Genomic DNA, 18,715 nt, shown 5'->3' on the forward strand with positions numbered 1-18,715 from the left:
TTCTGTCATGCAATTGCATAAAATCAGAAAATTTTAAATTGAAATTTGGCCACATTCCAGGTTGTTGTAAAGGTATACTTGTCAAGATAAAAAAAAGCAAAGCAATTTTCTAAACAAGTAGCTTTTTTAAAAAGTATTTTATTTATTTATTTTTGAAGTAGAGTTACAGAGAAAGGGAGAGAAAAGAGAGAAAGATCTTCCATCCACTGGTTCACTCCCCAAATGGCTGCAACAGCTAGAAGTGGGCCGATCCACAGCCAGGAGCTTCTTCCAGCTCTCCCACGCAGGTGCAGAGCCCCAAGCACTTGGGCCACCCTCCACTGCTTTCCCAAGCCATTAGCAAAGAGCTGGATTGGAAGTGGAACAGCAGGAATATGAACCAGCACCCGTATGGGATGTCGGTGCCCCAGGCAGAGGCTTAGCCTACTACGCCACAGTGCTGGCCCCAGCTTTACTTTTAAATATTAAAAGCAGAGTATTGTGGGCCTCAATTTGCTTTTCAGCCAGAACCCTGCAGATGCTGGTAGGGAGCCTGACTAATGAGCTCATGATGTAGTTAAAACTGCATTTTCATTAGTTCTATTAGATTTTACAGTCTGATCATTTTCAGTATGACATCTTTAAGGCCATATATCACTGAACAAACAGTGAACCCAGACATCAGACTATAGAGGTTAAAATTAGCTAAGATGTTTGGAGTCAGTCCAGTCTCGATTCTTATTTAGGTTCAACTGTTCACTCGCCTCAATTTCACATGCAAATGAAAATAGAATCTATCTCATTGGACTGGTATGAGGTTTAAATTTGATAACAGACATTAAGTGTTTGGCATGGTGACTGACACAAGGCATGTGCTCAATAAATTCCAACTATTTTAAGGGAAAATGTTGACTACTACTAGCTAGGCCCCATCCAAGTTCTTTGCCTGCACTATATCATAAAAATACCATAACCCAGATGTAGATGTTATCTCCTTTTTATAGAAGAAGGAATCAAAGCTAGTGCAAATGATCTTTAAAACAACCCTGTCATGAGGGTGGAGCATTATTAATCCCATGTGTGGAGAAAAGTGGCCCACAATTTCCAAACCCAAGCTCACTTTCTGGAACACGGTAATCAGCAGAGCCACAGTGATTCCCGCAGACTCTGACTTCTACCATTCTCACCACCACACTGCCTCTGAAATAAGGCATTTTCAACAAATGTATGATATCAACTGCCCTAAATTGCTGCTAAGTGAAATATTGAAAAGAAAGGGCTTTGGGGCCAGCACTGTGGCACAACAGGTTAAGCCGCCATCTACAGTGCTGGCATCCCACGTGGGCGCCATTTCGAGTCCCAGCTGCTCACCTTCCAATCTAGCTCCCTGCTAATGTGCCTGGGAAAGCAGTGCTTGAGCCCCTGAACCTACGTGGGAGACCCAGAAGTTGTTCCTGGTTTCTGGCTCCTGGCTTTGGCCTGTCCCAGCACTAGCTGTTGCAGCCATTTGGAGAGTGAACCAACAGACCTTTCTCCCTGTCTCTACCTCTTTCTGTTATTCTGCCTTTAAATAAATAAAATAAATCTTTTCTAAAAAGGGCTTTTTCTTTTTAAACACAGACCTAGTAATTTTTTTGTCTACCCCTCAAAAGTAAACCATTAAAAGACTTCAAATCTCCGCCTTTTAAAAGCACTCAGTGGGCCTTTTGCTAATGACCCATCGAGCCGTCCAGAAGGAGCAGAGCCAAAAACACCGCTGTTGGGTGAAGTGGCAGCTTGTTGTGTTGTTTTGCTTCAATCAGTGGTGTGACAAGATGTTCCAATGTCAAGGACAAACCACGGGGGCGGGGAGCAGAGCTGGAGAGACTTTGAACGTGTCTGGGAAATGTTACACTGGTGGAGCTGCCTACCTTGTTAAAAAATGAAGTTTTGCTTATATCTTAATATAGAAAAAAAAAAGACTTCAAATCTGCAATTTCTGATCAGTGAATGTTTCATAAAACTGCATAATTTAGGGCCAGTACCGTGGCTCACTTGGTTAATCCTCTGCCTGCAGCACCGGCATCCCATATGGGTGCTGGGTTCTAGTCCTGGTTGCTCCTCTTCCAGTCTAGTTCTCTTCTGTGGCCCGGGAAGGCAGTGGAGGATGGCCCAAGTGCTTGGGCGCCTGCGCCTGCACCCGCATAGGAGACCAGGAGGAAGCACCTGGCTCCTGGCTTTGGATCGGCACAGCGGGGACCGTAGTGGCCACTTGGGAGGTGAACCAACGGAAGGAAGACCTTTCTCTCTGACTCTCTCTCTCACCGTGTAACTCTACCTGTCAAATATGTAAAAAAAAAAAAAAAAAAAGTTGTAAGTTAAGTAGTTTTCTCTCTCTCTCTCACAGTCTAACTCTACCTGTCACATAAGTAAAAAAAAAAAAAAAAGTTGTAAGTTGTTTTCTGTCTCTCTCACACTATCTAACTCTACCTGTCAAATAAGTTTAAAAAAAAAAACCTGTATAATTTAAATAGAGAAGTTAGGTTTCCCAAAATTGATCTGCACTGATAAATACCACTTATCTTTCAAAAAAGGTATTTTATCTGTCTCTCCCAGCTAGAACATCAGTTTGTTTATTTTATCACCTAGAACTGTGCACATAATACATCCTCAGGAAACATTTGCTGACAACTGTACATTCAAATCTATTTCTCTTGGTACTATATGCTACAATATATGATGGATAGACATTAACTTGAGCCACATGAAACTGCTGTTCCATTACTTTTTTCCTACAAAAGGGACAGTTTCATATGGTATAACCTGTTTAGTAAAAAGCTTTCCAGAGAACAGTATAAAGCAAAAAACTAGACAAAGTGTGTAAAAGCTAAAACAGAAATGGAGGGAATTCTTTTCTCACAAGAAAAATTACTCCATGAAAGTTGATAAAGGCTTCAGGTCTTAAAATTTTTCTCAAGGATCATCCATAACATTACAACACATGTCAAAAATTAAGCTAGATTTTTTTAAAAAGATTTATTCATTTGAAAGAGTAACAGAGAAGGAGAGGGAGAAACAGAGGCAGAGAGAGGGGTCTTACATTCACTGATTCACTCCCCAAATGGCCACAATGGCCAGGTCTGGGCCAGGCCAAAGCCAGGAGCCAAGAGCTTCATCTGGGTCTCCCATGTGGTTGCAAGAGGCCAAGACCCTGGGCCATCTTCTGCTGCTTTCCCAGGCGCATTATTAGGGAGTTGGATCAGAAGTAGAGCAGCCAGGATGTCAGCCCTGCAGGTGGCAGCTTTACCCACCATGCAACAGGGCCAGTCCCTATTCTAGATACTAAGAAGTTCATTATTTACACCTTATTTTACATTGAAAAATTATTCCCATTTTAGTTTTTACAATACAGACACATATTTCTCTTTATTAGCTAATTCTGATTTCATGTATATGTTCAAAATACCAAATTAGGTCCAATTTGCCCTATTAATAGTGAGTACAATTCTAGTTTCCAGAAATCAGGTTACAAAGTTGATCTAGATTTATTACTTTTTCCAATACTCAAATGTATTAGACTAAAAGAGTAACTGACATGTAATTCCACATTAATCTTGATTATTAAGACACATCTAACATTAAAGTATTTCTTTATGTAGATTGCTTTAAGAGGTATCTCAAACACACTTTTCTAAAAATGTAGATAAAATGTTTATTGGAGTGGGCACGGTGGCACAGTAGGTTAAGCTACCCATCCTGTATCAATGCCTGGATGAGTCCTGGCTATGCTTCTACTTCCAGCTTCCTGCTCATGCACAGCACGTGCTGGTTCAAGTCCTTGGGTCCCTGCTACCCATGCTGGAGACCCAGATGGAGTTTCAGGCACCTTGCTTCATCCTGGCCCAGCCTCAGCTGCTATAGGCATTTGAAGCATGAACCAGCAGATGGAAGATCTCTATCTTTCACTGTTTTACTCTGCCTTTCAAATAAATAAACTTAAGAAAAAAAAAAAAAAAACCTGCAGATAATTGGAATTTCTGAACAAGAAAAACATATTCTGTTTTACTAATAGCCTTTCTTTTACATTTACAAGAAAAATCTAGACATAAATAGGCTTACTAATTTCCCTTAAAAGAGAGAAAGCAAAATTTCAAAATACGAGGGTACTTCAAAAAACTCATGGAAAACTGGAATTAAGTTTCAGGGCAGCATTTGGCATAGTGGTTAAGATGCCATAGGAGACCTCCCCCATCCCGTATCAGAGCGCCTCAGTTTGAGTTCTAGCTCCACTTCCTATTCCATCTTCCTGCAAATGTAGGCTAAAGCAGCAGGTGACGATTCTGCCACTAATATGGGAGACATGGATTGAGTTTCTGGCTCTTGGATTAGGCTTGGCCCAGTTCCAGAAACTGCAAGCATCTGGAGAATAAACCAACAGATGGGAGATCTTTGTCTCTGTCTGCCTTTCAAATTAAATAAATAAATCATGACTTTTAAAAACATGAAACAAATGAAGTGTTAGTATCATAAAAGATTTTACTATCATATAAAATTTATATGACTAAAAAACTTTGATTGCTATGTATTCTACTTACATCACGTAATAACCTAATAACAGGGCAGTTTCTAGGTTACTTCATGGGATTTTTCCCTTTCACACTGCAATTGAAATGTTGATGGCCTACAAACTAGACAACCTGCAGTGAGTAACTGAAAGCCGGGGCAGCATGTATCTTCAGCAAGGTTCCTTCCAAGATAGCAGATGTCACAAGTTCATATTTTTCTTGTTTGTGATCCCAAAACTGGCAGCATTTTCTTTTCATCCACTCTGTTCTTATGTATTTGGAAAGCAGGTGTTATCCATCTTCCACATGAGCACTGTTCACCATACCAATTGAAGGAACCCAATTTGGCACTGCATTTTGGACAAAGCAGCTGAAATAAAAAGCCAATGTATTACTTCATTTATTCACTTTTATACAAAACAAATAATTTTCTTTGGCAATATAGGATATAAGCACAGGCAAACATGGCCCCTATCTTCAAGGAGTTTGTACTCTAATTGGTGACATTAAATACATGAGGAATTTGCTGTATTATAGATGGTGGACTACAATTACTGCCTAAGAAGTATGTTGTACTCGGGCAGCTTAGAGGAAGAACAGATGGATCCCAGCTTTAGGGGAGAAAGGTGACATTTGAAACTCAAGGATGGCTTCAAGAATGTGGCATACATACTAGGTTTTTAAATCAACGTGTAGGGGCAGGCACCTGACACAGTGGTTAAGACATCACTTAGAACAGCCACATCTCATCAGAGTGCCTGTTTTGAGTGCCACCTCTGCTTCCAATTCCAGCTTCCTGTTATGGGTACCCTAGAAGGCAGGTGATGGCTCAAGTAATTGGGTCCCTGCCACTCATGTGGGAGATCCAAATTGGATTCTGGGGTCTTGGCCCAGCCCTAGCTGTTGCAGGTATTTGGGGAGTAGACAAATGGATGAAAGATCTCTCTCTTTTGGTTCTAGTTCCAGCTGCTCCTCTTCCAATCCAGCTTTCTGCTATGGTCTGGGAAAGCAATAGAAGATGGCCCAAGTACTCAGGCCCCTGCACCTGCATGGGAGATCTGGAAGAAGCTCCTGGCTTTTGATCAGCCCAGCTCCGATTGCTGTGGCTATTTGGGGAATGAACCAGCAGATGGAAGACCTTTCTCTCTATCTCTCCCTCTCCGTCAGTAACTCTACATCTCAAATAAATAAATAAAATCTCAAAAAAAAAAAAACTACAACATGAATAAAGAATGGAAAAGATTATTAGGATTCTCATGTTTTATTACTGATAATGATAGCATGTAAGTCAGATTCCTAGTGACTTAAAAACAATCAACTGATATTCCAGTAAAACAGATAAATCAAAGCTTTAGTAAACTGTATTTTCTTTCAGTGCAGTTATCACATTTTTTAGGTTTAGTTCTATAATTTGTACATGGTAGGAAGTAGGAATTTTTGCTTTTAATATTAAACTACAGGAAGTCCAGATTTAAAGCCCAGAAACCACAAATGAAAAAATAGACTACACAGTATCTTAAATTTTATTACAAAATATACCAAAAATTTGAGATAAGTAATAGACTAGGGAAAATAATTCTATTTATTAAATGAAGCATCTACATCTAGAATATATACACAGCTCCTACAAATCAGTAAGAGTAAGAAAATTCATAGAAAATAGGCCAGGGATGGTAAAGCAGTTTACACAACAAGAAACTATAGATGGGGCGGGGGGGGATCGGCGCTGTGGCTGAGCGGGTTAACGCCCTGGCCTGGAGCCCCGGCATCCCATATGGGCATCAATTCTAGTCCCAGCTATTCCTCTTCTGATGCAGCTCTGTGGCCTGGGAAAGCAGTGGAAGATGGCCCAAGTCCTTGGGCCCCTGTGCCCGAGTGGGAGACCAGGAAGAAGCTCCTGGCTCCTGGCTTCGGATAGGTGCAGTTCCGGCCATTGCGGCCATCTGGGGAGTGAACCATCAGATAGAAGACCACTCTTTCTCTCTCTCTCACTCTCTCTGCCTCTCCTCTCTCTGTGTAACTCTGACTTTCGAATAAATAAATAAATAAAAAGCAACTATAGATGGCTGGTAAATGCAAAGATGTCATCCTCGGCTGTAGTCATGAAAAACGTAAGATTAATATTTTCATGATACAGACTGACAAAACTTCACCAGTTTTATATATAACTTGCCCAGGGTATGAGGAAATGGGTAGATATTCACTGTTGGTGAAAACTAAATTTGTATGAGCATTTTGAATGTCAGCCTGGAATATGATTAATATTTAAAATGTATACAGTCATAAAGCCAACAATTTACTTCTAAGTGTATACCATATAAGAAAACTCAAATATGTATACAAAGAAATACGCACAAATAGGGTTTAGAATCTTTCACAAAAATATCATGTGTTTGTATATTTTCCAGGTTAAATGAAAGCAGCAAGCCAAAAGCATAAGTCACCAAAGAGCAATATTACAGTTCACCAAAATCTGAAACAATCACTGTAAATACGATCATCAAGAATGGGAAATGAACGCTAATGGATATATCATTTTAAGGGTCATGAGAATAGCGACAGTTGCAAAAAACTGTGAATATACTAAAAGCTGTTGAATTCATTATTCTAAATTGGTGAACTGTATGGTATGTGAGTTATACTTTAACAAAGCTGTTTTTTTAAAAAGTAACAAAATCTGAAAATGTGCATTTGAATATAGGATACTGTTTTTAAGTAAAATACTCAGTAAATAAATGAAGTTTCCCCACATATAAAGTATGACTGTATCTGTTCTACCACCTTTATAAAGCCATTTTATTCCAATGACATGGAATAAGAGTTTCAATAAATATCCATTATAAAAACTTTTCTACAAACTTTTAAAATCACTATTAAAATTATTTCTATAGAATGCCTGCATATTAATATCAAAAACTTAAACCTAAAGAAAAAAGTGGCTGTCACAGGATGTTATGAGTTGTATTCTTGGACAGGAAATGAAAAAGAATCTCGTAACAAACATACTAAATTGAAAGATCAGAAAAAGAGAGAAATGCATGGAATTAAGAAAGAAAAAGAAAGGGAAGACATTTTAAACCAAATTTAAAAATTCCTGAGGTAACCTACTTGTTACAAAGTTCAAATTTTATAAGATATTAATTTGTTTTAAAGTAATATTTGTTTTATATTTGAAAAATATAAATAGACTTAAAAGAAACTTATTAACTTAGAGTAGCAACTCTCAACTACCATTTAAAATCAGCTGATCTTTAAAAATATTTATTTTTGACAGTCTGATCCACACTAGAAAAATATAATCTTCATAAAAGAAAGGGATTAAGATGGAATAAAACACTAGTTAAAATACAAAAAGGAAGAAAATACAGATTGTACAATGAAATTGTAGAAAAAATAAGAAATGTATTCTGACCTGCCCATCCATCACTCCCAACAAAGCAGATTCCATCCACTGTACAGGTTCAATGAAATAAGATGTACACTGAGTCCCTGTGGCAAGCATGAATGATGGTGCCATTCTCTTGTGGGCAAAAGCTATAGGTCCACTTCCTTCACTGTGACCCAAAATACTTGAACTTCGAAATAAGGATCGCCTGCAATTCCCAAACAAACATATTAATCAAAAGGATTTTTTTTTTTTTTTTTTTTTTTTTTTTTTTTTTGACAGGCAGAGTGGACAGTGAGAGAGAGAGACAGAGAGAGAAAGGTCTTCCTTTGCCGTTGGTTCACCCTCCAATGGCCGCCGCTGCAGCCGGCGCACCGCGCTGATCCTGGCAGGAGCCAGGAGCCAGGTGCTTTTCCTGGTCTCCCATGGGGTGCAGGGCCCAAGCACCTGGGCCATCCTCCACTGCACTCCCTGGCCATAGCAGAGAGCTGGCCTGGAAGAGGGGCAACCGGGACAGAATCCGGCGCCCCAACCGGGACTAGAACCCGGTGTGCCGGCGCCGCAAGGTGGAGGATTAGCCTATTGAGCCACGGCGCCGGCTCAAAAGGATTTTTAAAATAGATAAAATGTACAGTATTTCTTCAAGGCCAAAATAACACAACATCGATTATACTTAAATTTTCAATAACCTCTACAATTTGGTGTTTTTAAAACTTAATTCTTAAAAACAAATTTGAACTAGAAATTTCTGTATTATTCAATTCAACAAATTCTTCCTACAGAGATATAAGAAAATGATATGCTACGTCCTTTTCAGCTACTGAGAACACAAAATATTTTACCTGCACTTTCTACACTTGTAGAGAACTTCATCTTTCAGTCCTTGTGAAACAGTGGTTGGGTCAACAGCAAAGAGTTCTTGAGGTAAACTCTGCAATTCTATGACACAATTAAAACGCATCCATTTGTTATTATCAGCTTGGTATTTTCAGATAAAATTCTGTTTGTGTTTACTGTGTTTGGGATATAGCTTGTGTTCCGTTAGGTGGGAAGTTAGACATTAGTCTATGTGCATTGAGGGGCTGAAGAACAAAAATGAGAATTTCATGTGGTTGAATGAGGGAAGGCAGAAGCATGCCTTCGAAGCAGACCAGCATTTGTGCAACAAAAGTCTTGCCCAGGTCCAACAGCCTTATTAGGTGGCTCCCAGCCCTCCCCCAAAGGGGCATCCTAGGGAACACTTCCCCACCCTATACCAGGGCTATTAGGTCCGGTAAAGGGTGCTAATGAAGTCCCTGGAGGAATTTCACAGATTCCCTCTGACCCCGCCCCAGTCTCCCTGCAGACTGGGCTCTCAGTTCTTTGCTGAGTTCCCCACCTGGACTGTCAATTGTATTCTCTTCATTAAACCTCACTAGCATGCTTACTGCTATTCTCTGTCTCATGTCTTTCTTGACCTCTGATCCAGCCATCCTGGGCCACTCCGCACAATGGTCCACATGCTGGAAGCTTGGCTCCCAGTGTGACAATGTTGAGAGGTGGTGGAACCTTTAAGAAGTAAGACCTAGTAGGAGGTTGTTAGGTCACTGTGGCCGCTGCTCTTGGAAAGGATTAATGTAATTATTGCAAGACCCTGGTTCACTCCCAAAGAACAAATTATTATAAAAGGAGCAGGCCTGAGCTCCTAGTCGATTGCTCTTCTGCTGATCTCACCTGTGATTGTTCCTTCTTTCTCGCATACACTCCCACCATGTGAATTCTGGGTCCTGATGGAGTCAGAAGGCCCTCACCAGAGCCAAGCAGAAGCTGGCACCATGCTCTTGGACCTTCAAAACTGTGAGCTAAATGAACTTCTTTTGTTTACAAAGTACCCAACCTCAGGTACTTTCTTATAGCAACAGAAAATGGACTGATACAATGTCAACTGAACAATCAAGTGCTAACCTCAGAAATCAAAACAAAAACAAATTATAGTGTCAGAAAATCAGGATGAAGTTACAAAGCACAGTGATTAAGCTCTTGGCTTGAGTTCAAACCCAACCCTGCCATTTACAAACCACCTGACCCTGGATAAGATTTCTGGCTAAACTGCAATTTCAAAAGAAAACAATTCCTATCTCATCTGATTGCTAGAAAAATGGGACAATGTATTTAGTGTTGTTGGGCAAGAAGTCAGATATTAGCCTAAGGATGAGAGAGAGACTGAAGAACAAAAATGTGAATTTCCTGTTGTTGAATGAGGGGAGAAATGTAGAAACATGCCTCAGAAGCAGACTAGCACGATAACCTTGTTAGGTGGGTTCCAGCCCTCCCAGGACGGTTACTACTTAGGAGAATCTTCTCCACTCTGCCCCAGGAAAATTTTAGATCCAATTACATGGTGCTGATAAAGTCCTAGGAGGATCGTCACAAATTCCATGCCCGGGAAGCCCTCCACCCACCAGTGTTCCAGAAGAGGAAGGAGGGAGAAGAAATGATCGCTCCGTACGCAGAACTCCCACCTAAGGCAGACGGCGCTCAGTCCTTCGCTGCAATGCCCACCTGGCCTGTCAGGTGTACTCCCATCACTAAACTTTGCTCCCTTGCTTACTACTACTCTCCGCAGCATGTCTGAAATTCTCTTCTTGCTAGAAGCAAGGGTCTCTGATCCACAGGTCTCTGGTAAGTGTCAGGGTAAAGGACATCAGGAAAGCACTCTGCATACACTGGCAATTAAGGTTACTTACCTGGATACTTCTCTGTAACCTTTTGTAAACGATATTGCTTATAAATCGCACTAGAGGTATCCACTTCATATCCCATTGCCTGGTATAATTTCAGTTGCCACTCAAACCCTTCGTTCATCCTGAAATGACAAAGAAATATAAAAGCCACAATTCTTTAAATAAAGCTACATCCCAAAAGCAGCAATATTACAATGAAGAACTCACTTAGCCTCTGGTTTGATGGTCTGGAGGTTCTCGTAGGCTTCTTCAAAGCTAAGCTTGTCAGTCTTCATCACAAAAGCTGTCACTATCGCCACACTTCGACTGACTCCTGCATGACTGAAAAAGAAGCCTTCAAAATAAAATAAGCAAATAGCAACAATTAAAAAAAAAAATCCAGCCCCTCTATTAATGGCAAAGTTCCAATCCACTTCATTTCTACTTCTATTCAAATAAACCCATTACATCTGAAATACTACCAATGTATGAACAAGTTATCATCATTTTTGAAAGGCAGAGAGAGAGCTTCTATCCTCCACCATTTGGGACAACCCATGGGTGCCAGGAACCCAATTTCTTGGTTCATCACTGCAGCCTCCCAGGGTCTGTGTTAGCAGGAAATTGGAGTTAACAGAAAGAAATCAAACCCAGATACTCCATGTGGGATGTTGGTGTTTCCGCTCCTATTTCCTTTTTCATTTTAAATTCTGAACTACGAGAATGTATCTCACCTATTCAAACTTAATCACTCTTTTTTTTTTTTTTTTTTTTTTATGTTGTGAAGCCTTTGTAACAAATGAAAATTCTTTTGCTCTTAGCATTAAGGGCCTGGAGCTCTGGTACCAAACAGGATCCAATTTAAAAAAAAAAAAAAGAATTTAAGCCGGCACCACAGCTCACTAGGCTAATCCTCCGCCTTGCGGCGCCGGCACACCGGGTTCTAGTCCCGGTCGGGGTGCCGGATTCTGTCCCGGTTGCCCCTCTTCCAGGCCAGCTCTCTGCTGTGGCCAGGGAGTGCAGTGGAGGATGGCCCAAGCACTTGGGCCCTGCACCCCATGGGAGACCAGGAGAAGCACCTGGCTCCTGCCATCAGATCAGCGCGGTGCACAGGCTGCAGCGCACTGGCCGCGGTGGCCATTGGAGGGTGAACCAACAGCAAAAGGAAGACCTTTCTCTCTGTCTCTCTCTCTCACTGTCTACTCTGCCTGTCAAAAAAATAAAAATTAAAAAAAAAAAAGAATTTGTTTATTTATTTATTTGAGACGTAGAATGAGAGAGAGAGAGAGAGAGAGAGAGAGAGAGAGAGAGAGAGAGAGAGAGGGGCACAGACACAATGTGGTCTTCCATCCACTGGTTCACTCCCCAAATGGCCGCAAAGGCTGGAGCTGGGCCAATCCGAAGCTAGGAGCCTCTTCTGGGTCTCCCATGGGGATGTAAGGGCCCAAGCATTTGGGCCACCTTCTACTGCTTTCCCAGGCCATAGCAGAAAGCTGGATTGGAGAGGAGCAGCCGGGATTTGAACCGGCGTCCACATGGGATGCCCACGCAGCAGGTAGAAGCCTAACCCACTATGCTACAACGCCGACCCCAGGACCCAGTTTTTTAACTACCTTCCTTTCTTTGTGTAAATATTGAGAACAAGTGGTTGACACACAATAGTTACTCAATAAATTTAAAACTACTGCAACCCAATCCAAACAGCGCTACCTAGGGATACCCAAATATCCATCAAGAATTTATCTTTTTGCTTTTGCTGCAACTTACCCACCCCAACTCTCCCCTAGGCAAGGCCCAGGGGATCCTTCAGATCCTAACCAATTCTCCCCTTCATGAGCACCCTGCCCCCACACACACCTCACACAAAAACAATTAGAAATGATCTGCCGTTCCTCTGAAGTCTGAATACTTAACCTGAGCACATACTCTATCCTAGGTTGTGTTACAATCATTGGGGTGGGTGTTTTGCCTCCTAAGGAGCTGTAAAAGCTTGAGGCTGTAGGGACTTTGTCATTCATCTGATGACTCCTCCCATCCAACCACCCCAAAACAATTCAGTTGCTACTGAATGAACCAAAGCATGAAAGAAGGAAAGCACGCGCGCCAGCAGTGGCCCGCCTCCTGCTCCTGCCCCTCCCTCCCCCTGGAACACACACCCCTGCGGGAGGGAGTGGGAGGGGGTCCCCTCCCCTAGGGGCCTCGGAGTGACAAGGAGCAGGCTGGGAGCAAAGTCAGGCTCCTCTCCACCCCCCTACCCGTCCACTCACCAGTGCACCAACACTGCACGGCCCTCAGAGCGGGCCTGGCCGATGAAGGCCACGCACCGATCCAGGTGGCTGAGCAAGTCAGTCTCGGGTTTATCTAGCGCCGGCACGAAGAGGCTCCGCAGACCCTCGACCCCAGCCCCCGCCTTGAACCCGGGCTCCTCCGAGTCCACCGTCAGGATGGCCGTGATCCCCGCCTCTCTGAGGTGGTCCGGCTCCGCCACGGCCGCGGCTCCACCCAGGTACAGCCCTGGCCGCACTTCCAACATGGGCACGGCGGAGGCGGTCGGGCTCTCGCTCGGATTCCGATCCTGGAAGCCATGGCTGGGACTCTGAGATTCCAACATGGCGGCCCCCGGAAGCCAGGCCGCTGCGGTCTCTACCACCGAGTGGCCGCGGGCTGGAACATCCCTCCCCGGGACCCGTCGGCCTCCGCGACTCAATTGCGCCCTCGGAGGACCACGTCGACTGCCGGAACGGGAGCTTGGGAAAGGGGAGACAGTACCAGGGCTCAGGAGCAGTTAAACTCCATTCAGAGTGGCCTTGCGACCCATGTTTTCCTCGTCGCCTCCAACGTCCTCAAAGGCAAGTGTCTCTCTGGTTTTTTCTGGGGAGATTTTCAGGAAAGGGGCGACAAGACAGGTAAAGTAAATTTGAAATGAGAGTCCCACCGTTTCAGGTATTTGAAGTAAAACCTGTTAACCGTGTGTATAAAGCTGTTTGCATTTCTTCCTTTTGTATTTTTGCCTTTTTTTTTTTTTTTTTTTTTTTTTTTTTGCTTATTTTTTAGTTGAGGTGAATCGCTTTCGTGCATTTGTGTATCAGTTCCCTCAGCCAAAGACCATCAGGGACCCACCTGTAGTTAAGCAGTTTGGTTCTTATTCAACCATGAACTATGGACATTTCCGCTTCATCTCAGCAAGTCGGTGTTAGGGACATTCCATCAGAGGATGCGGCTTGTATTAGGTGATTTTGGAGAGAGTTTGAGTAAGCTAGGCTTTGCGCTAGATTGGATGGTGTCAGGAAGCAGGAGCGATTCCATGTTTATTTACGGGGAGAGCAGGCTAGACAGACACTAGAGCTGTAATTGGTCAGTAACTAGCAGTTAAATGGTTCTGGTGTAAAGGCTGGTACATATCAACAGAACAGAATGGGGCCCAAAAAATAAACCCTCACACATATGATCAAATAATCTTTAACAAGAGTGCCAAGACCACAGAAAGGAGAAAGACAGTCTCCTCAGCAAATAGCATTGGGAAACGGAATATTCACATGCAAAGGAATGCGACTGTACCCTTGCTTTACACCATATACAAAACATTGCTCAAAAGGGTTAAAGACCTAAAAATGCAAAACACTAGCAGAGTTTCTAGAAAAAGCACAGGGGGGAAAGTTTCATGCATTGGATTTAGCAAGGATTTCTTGGCAGTGGTACCAAAAGCACAGGCAAGAATCAAAATGGATAAATAGGGCTACATCAAACTTAAAAACGTATATGCTGGGGCTGGCACTGTGGCTCACTTGGTTAATCCTCCACCTGCGGTGCCGGCATCCCATATGGGCACTGGGTTCTAGTCTCAGTTGCTCTTCTTCCAGTCCAGCTCTCTGCTGTGGCCCGGGAGGGCAGTGGAGGATGGCCCAAGTGCTTGGGCCCCTGTACCCATGTGGGAGACCAGGAAGAAGCACCTGGCTCCTGGCTTCGGATCAGCGTAGCTCCGGCCATAGCGGCCATTTGGGGAGTGAACCAACGGAAGGAAGACCTTTGTCTCTCTCACACTGTCTAACTCTGTCAAAAAAAAAAAAAATTCTATGCTGTCCACAGAGTGAAAAGGCAATCTATAGAATGGAGGAAAATAATTGCAAAGCATATATCTGAAAAGGAGTTAATATCCAGAATAAACAGAGAACCATAACTCAACAGAAAAATAAGTAACTCATTTTTAAGTGGGCAAGCAACATTAATAATCATTTCTCCAAAGAAGATACAGAAATAGCTAAATATGAAAAGATACTCAACATCATTAATCATTAGAGAAATGCAAATCAAAACTACAATGAAATATCATTCATACCCATTAGAATGGCTACTATCAAGAAAACCCTGGGGCCGGCATCCTGGTGTAGCAGAGAAAAACACAGCCATGTGGTATCCATATGGGCATGTACTGGCTGCTCCACTTCCCATCCAGCTCCCCACTAATGGCCTGGGAAAAGAAGGAGAGGATGGCTCAAGTGTTTGGACCTCTGCCACCCATGTGGGAGACCTGGAACTAACCCAGCCCTGGCTATTGCAATCTTCCAGAGAGTAAACCAGTGGATGGAAGATCTCTCTGTCTCTCCCTCTCTGTAACTTTTTTAAGTAAATAAATCTTTAAGAAAAGCAAGAAAGAAATTTAGAAAACCCTGAAATGGAAATTACCATTTGATTGAACAATTGCACTTCTGAGATATATGTCTAAAAGAATAGGAAGTGGGATCATAAAGAGATATGTGCACACCATGCTCACTGCAGTATTATTCACAATTTCTAAAAAGTGAAAGCAACCCAAAATGTCCATCCATAGATGAATGGATAAAGTGTGAGACATGTGTGTCTATATGTGGTGTGTGTATGTGTGTGTATGTGTGTGTAATGGAATATTCAGTGTTACAGGGAAGCTGTCACATGTTACAATATGGACAAACTTTAAAGACATTCTGCTTAGGGATGTAAGTCAATTACAAAAGGACAAATACACGATTCCACTTACACAAAGTATGTAGTATAGCCAAAATGATGGAAGCAAAAAACAGAATGGTAGTTTCCAGGGGATAGGGGAAGAGAGAAATTGAATGTTGTTATTCAGTGGGTATAGAATTTCAGTGAGATAAAAAAGTTCTAGAGATCTGTTACACAGTAGTGTAGGTATCATTAACGCCACCAAACTATACCCATAAAAATGATTAGGAGGGTCAATTTTATGTAAGGTGGGCTTTTTGCTACAATTTTTTTAAAGTAGCAGTCATTTTAGCCAGGCTATATATTTATTATTTTGTGATTTAGACAGTGTTAGTCTTTTATCTGTGTTCAGACATGATTACAGAGAGGTCTTACTCTTGTCTGGGTCCATTGTGGCCTCACAGAAGCCTTGTCTTCTGTTGATGTTTTGTGTAGTTATGCTCAACAGAACAAAAACACCCAGCTGTGAGTGCCTGGCCAGCAGTAGCAACGTTAAGGAAGACCTGGTTCTAGTACAAGGCCAGTCCCTGCATGCCAGCCCTGGCTTTTCTCTTTCTCAGGTAAAACTATAATTTTTAAAGAGTGTCCTTGGAGACCCAAGGCAAAGACACTTGAGTCTCACCTGAGTCACATGGAGGAAGGACTGCTTCTGTTTGGGATCTGAGTCCCAGGCAGTGGACAGTCTGTAGGTTTCCAGACAAAGTGGTCTCCCTATTTCCACCACAGGCTGTGAACTTCCTTAAGGTTAAGGACTTTGCTTTTTCCTCTTTGTGTCTGCCACAGAGTCTAGGCTAAGGCTGCTGATTCATCAATCTTTGTGAAAGTTAGAAGCAAAAAGGAAAAGAATGCCAGAAGAGACATCCTGCATCTTTTCTTCTCAACCCCTATTTTTTTCCCAAGCCCAAAGGCTTTATCTAAGAGATTCACCAGTGGTTTAGTCTGACAAGTCACATTAGCAGTCTTCTGAGCCCCCATGTTGAATCAATCCAACTTTCCTCACTTCAGAATCCTGGAAACAGGTGCTTTCAGGCATAATAGTAGATGCTGATGCTGTGAGAATGAATAAGCCAATCTTTGCCCTTTACAGTACTTGGAGAAAACCTGGAGTGAACAATAAGTATGTAGTCTAAGTAGTGTTATAAAAGAAGTGAGGGCAAGGTACTACAGGAGCACATAGGGAGAACCAACCCTAATAAAGAAGGAGGTAATCCATTGGATCTGCTTCTTGAAGGATGAGTGGGCATTTGTCAGGCAAAAAAGAGGTAGGGAGGGAAGAATTTCTAAGCAGACGGACCAACATCTACCAACACACAGAACCTAGAAAGCACCACCAAAGTCTATCTCTGTTGTTGAAGAGAGGAAGAAGGAGGATCAAGGTGATTTTCATAGTCTACAGAACACTGGAAAGATAGGCGTGTCCAGATGATGAGGGCAACATATGCCTTGTTAAGAAGATTTAACTTTTTTCTTAAAGACTATGCAACCTACTGAAGAAGTGTAGGCAGAAGAATAATACAACATGGCTTGCATTTAAAGAAAGAAGCCTGACTTCAGGAAGGGGGAATGGGTTGCGGAGGACAATTATAGAGGCAGAGTCCAGTTAAGTGTTTTAAGGGGGTGACAAGGGATTAGGGTACTGACAGAGGGAACAGAGAGAAAGTGAATGTGTTTACAGCTACTAAGGTAGAAGAAAGTTGAGACCAAATTGCTATGGGAGATTTGAAGAGGGAGGAATCAAAAATTACTTTGTTTCTGGTTTCACCAAGGCAGGGAATAGAGGAGAGTCCCGCTTCAATCCGGGAGCACCAGCTTGTGCTCCTTGCCCAACTAGGCTCTCAGCCGAGGCTTGCCCAGCCATTGAGCCACAAACAGCAGCAAGAATCTCCAGGTATGAAACAATACAGACCGGAAGATGAGTTTTTACCCATTTCCTTTACATGACAAAGACAGACTTGAAAAGTGGTTGAAGAATATGAATCAAGATTCATGGGTTCCTAGTACAAGTTCCTGTGTAGTGACCATTTTACATCAGACTCTCTTGATATCTAGTTGGGGTATTTGATATCTGAAACAGAATGCAATTCTGCAATATTTTCTTTGCCTGGAAGACAATGAGGGAAAGATTCTTTCAAACAAAAAAAAAAAAATCTCAGAAGAAAAAAGTAGAGGATGAGAAGGAAGTATGCATGGGAGCCAAGCCAGAAGAATCATAAATATGGACACAGGTAGGCACCCTGAACATGCTTGATTCATTTGCCTTGGTCATGCCGCCATCTCCAAAAACAGGAAGCATACAAAATAATTTATTAACTATTAACCTGGTTAAACCAGACACTGAAAAACCAGAATCCATCTTGGGAAGATCAGTTAACCTAGACACAGATAAAGGTAGTTTTCACACATCTTTTGAGAACAACTATTACTTTGACAACTTCAAATTCAGAAAGTACTCAGCAGTCTTTGGAAACCCAAGAGGTACTTGAAATAACTACCATCATCTTGCTAATCCAACCCTTACAAGTAATTCCATAGAAATTAAATCAGCCCAGGAAAGTATAAGAATGTAATTATGGGACAGAAGTGTTTTTTTTTTTTTTTTTTTTTTTTTTTTTTTGACAGGCAGAGTGGACAGTGAGAGAGAGAAAGGTCTTCCTTTGCTGTTGGTTCACCCTCCAATGGCCGCCACTGCAGCCGGCGCACCGTGCTGATCCAATGGCAGGAGCCAGGATCCAGGTACTTTTCCTGGTCTCCCATGGGGTGCAGGGCCCAAGCACCTGGGCCATCCTCCACTGCACTCCCTGGCCATAGCAGAGAGCTGGACTGGAAGAGGGGCAACCGGGACAGAATCCGGCGCCCCAACCGGGACTAGAACCCGGTGTGCCGGCGCCGCAAGGTAGAGGATTAGCCTATTGAGCCACGGCGCCGGCTTTGGGACAGAAGTTTTACAAAGTGAGCATCCTTACTACAGACAAGACATAGATAAGGAACATCTTTGGCAGAAAGTCTGTGAACTACATTCACAGAGGGCTCTTCTTGAGCTACAAGAGCAACAAACTTTAGGAAGATTGGAGTCTTTAGAAGGTCTTATAAGGCAGCTAAAACAGGAAAACTGGCTATCTGAA

At 42.5% G+C, this 18,715-nt stretch overlaps 1 protein-coding gene, 1 non-coding gene and 1 pseudogene across 2 annotated transcripts; 2 read left to right on the top strand and 1 right to left on the bottom strand.

Moving 5' to 3' along the window:
* Window positions 1-122: 122 nt before the first annotated feature.
* On the bottom strand, window positions 123-13,263 carry DUSP12 (dual specificity phosphatase 12). Its single transcript, XM_008264166.4, has 6 exons — window positions 12,878-13,263; window positions 10,839-10,952; window positions 10,635-10,753; window positions 8,751-8,847; window positions 7,936-8,116; window positions 123-4,893 (listed from the first exon to the last, which is right to left on the bottom strand). Exons 1-6 carry the CDS (start codon window positions 13,219-13,221, stop codon window positions 4,732-4,734), a joined length of 1,017 nt encoding a protein of 338 aa, XP_008262388.2. The 5' UTR covers window positions 13,222-13,263; the 3' UTR covers window positions 123-4,731.
* On the top strand, window positions 1,657-1,794 carry LOC127493847 (small nucleolar RNA SNORA21). Its single transcript, XR_007924385.2, has one exon. It is a non-coding gene; the product is annotated as a small nucleolar RNA SNORA21 (small nucleolar RNA).
* Window positions 13,264-17,358: 4,095 nt separating the features above from the next.
* On the top strand, window positions 17,359-18,172 carry LOC138850512 (THAP domain-containing protein 5 pseudogene; annotated as a pseudogene).
* The last annotated feature ends 543 nt before the right edge of the window (window positions 18,173-18,715 follow it).

The sequence above is a fragment of the Oryctolagus cuniculus genome, chromosome 7 (assembly GCF_964237555.1).
Source record: "Oryctolagus cuniculus chromosome 7, mOryCun1.1, whole genome shotgun sequence".
NCBI lineage: Eukaryota > Metazoa > Chordata > Mammalia > Lagomorpha > Leporidae > Oryctolagus > Oryctolagus cuniculus.

What these genes read in the sequence shown, in the direction of transcription:
- DUSP12 (XM_008264166.4), bottom strand. Translation starts at nt 13,221, where the DNA reads ATGTTGGAATCTCAGAGTCCCAGCCATGGCTTCCAGGATCGGAATCCG. An exon ending in ACCATCAAACCAGAGGCTAA is followed by an intron (nt 10,754 to 10,838) that starts GTGAGTTCTTCA and finishes TTGTCATTTCAG; the next exon opens with GATGAACGAAGGGTTTGAGT. An exon ending in TACAAGTGTAGAAAGTGCAG is followed by an intron (nt 8,117 to 8,750) that starts GTAAAATATTTT and finishes TGGGAATTGCAG; the next exon opens with GCGATCCTTATTTCGAAGTT.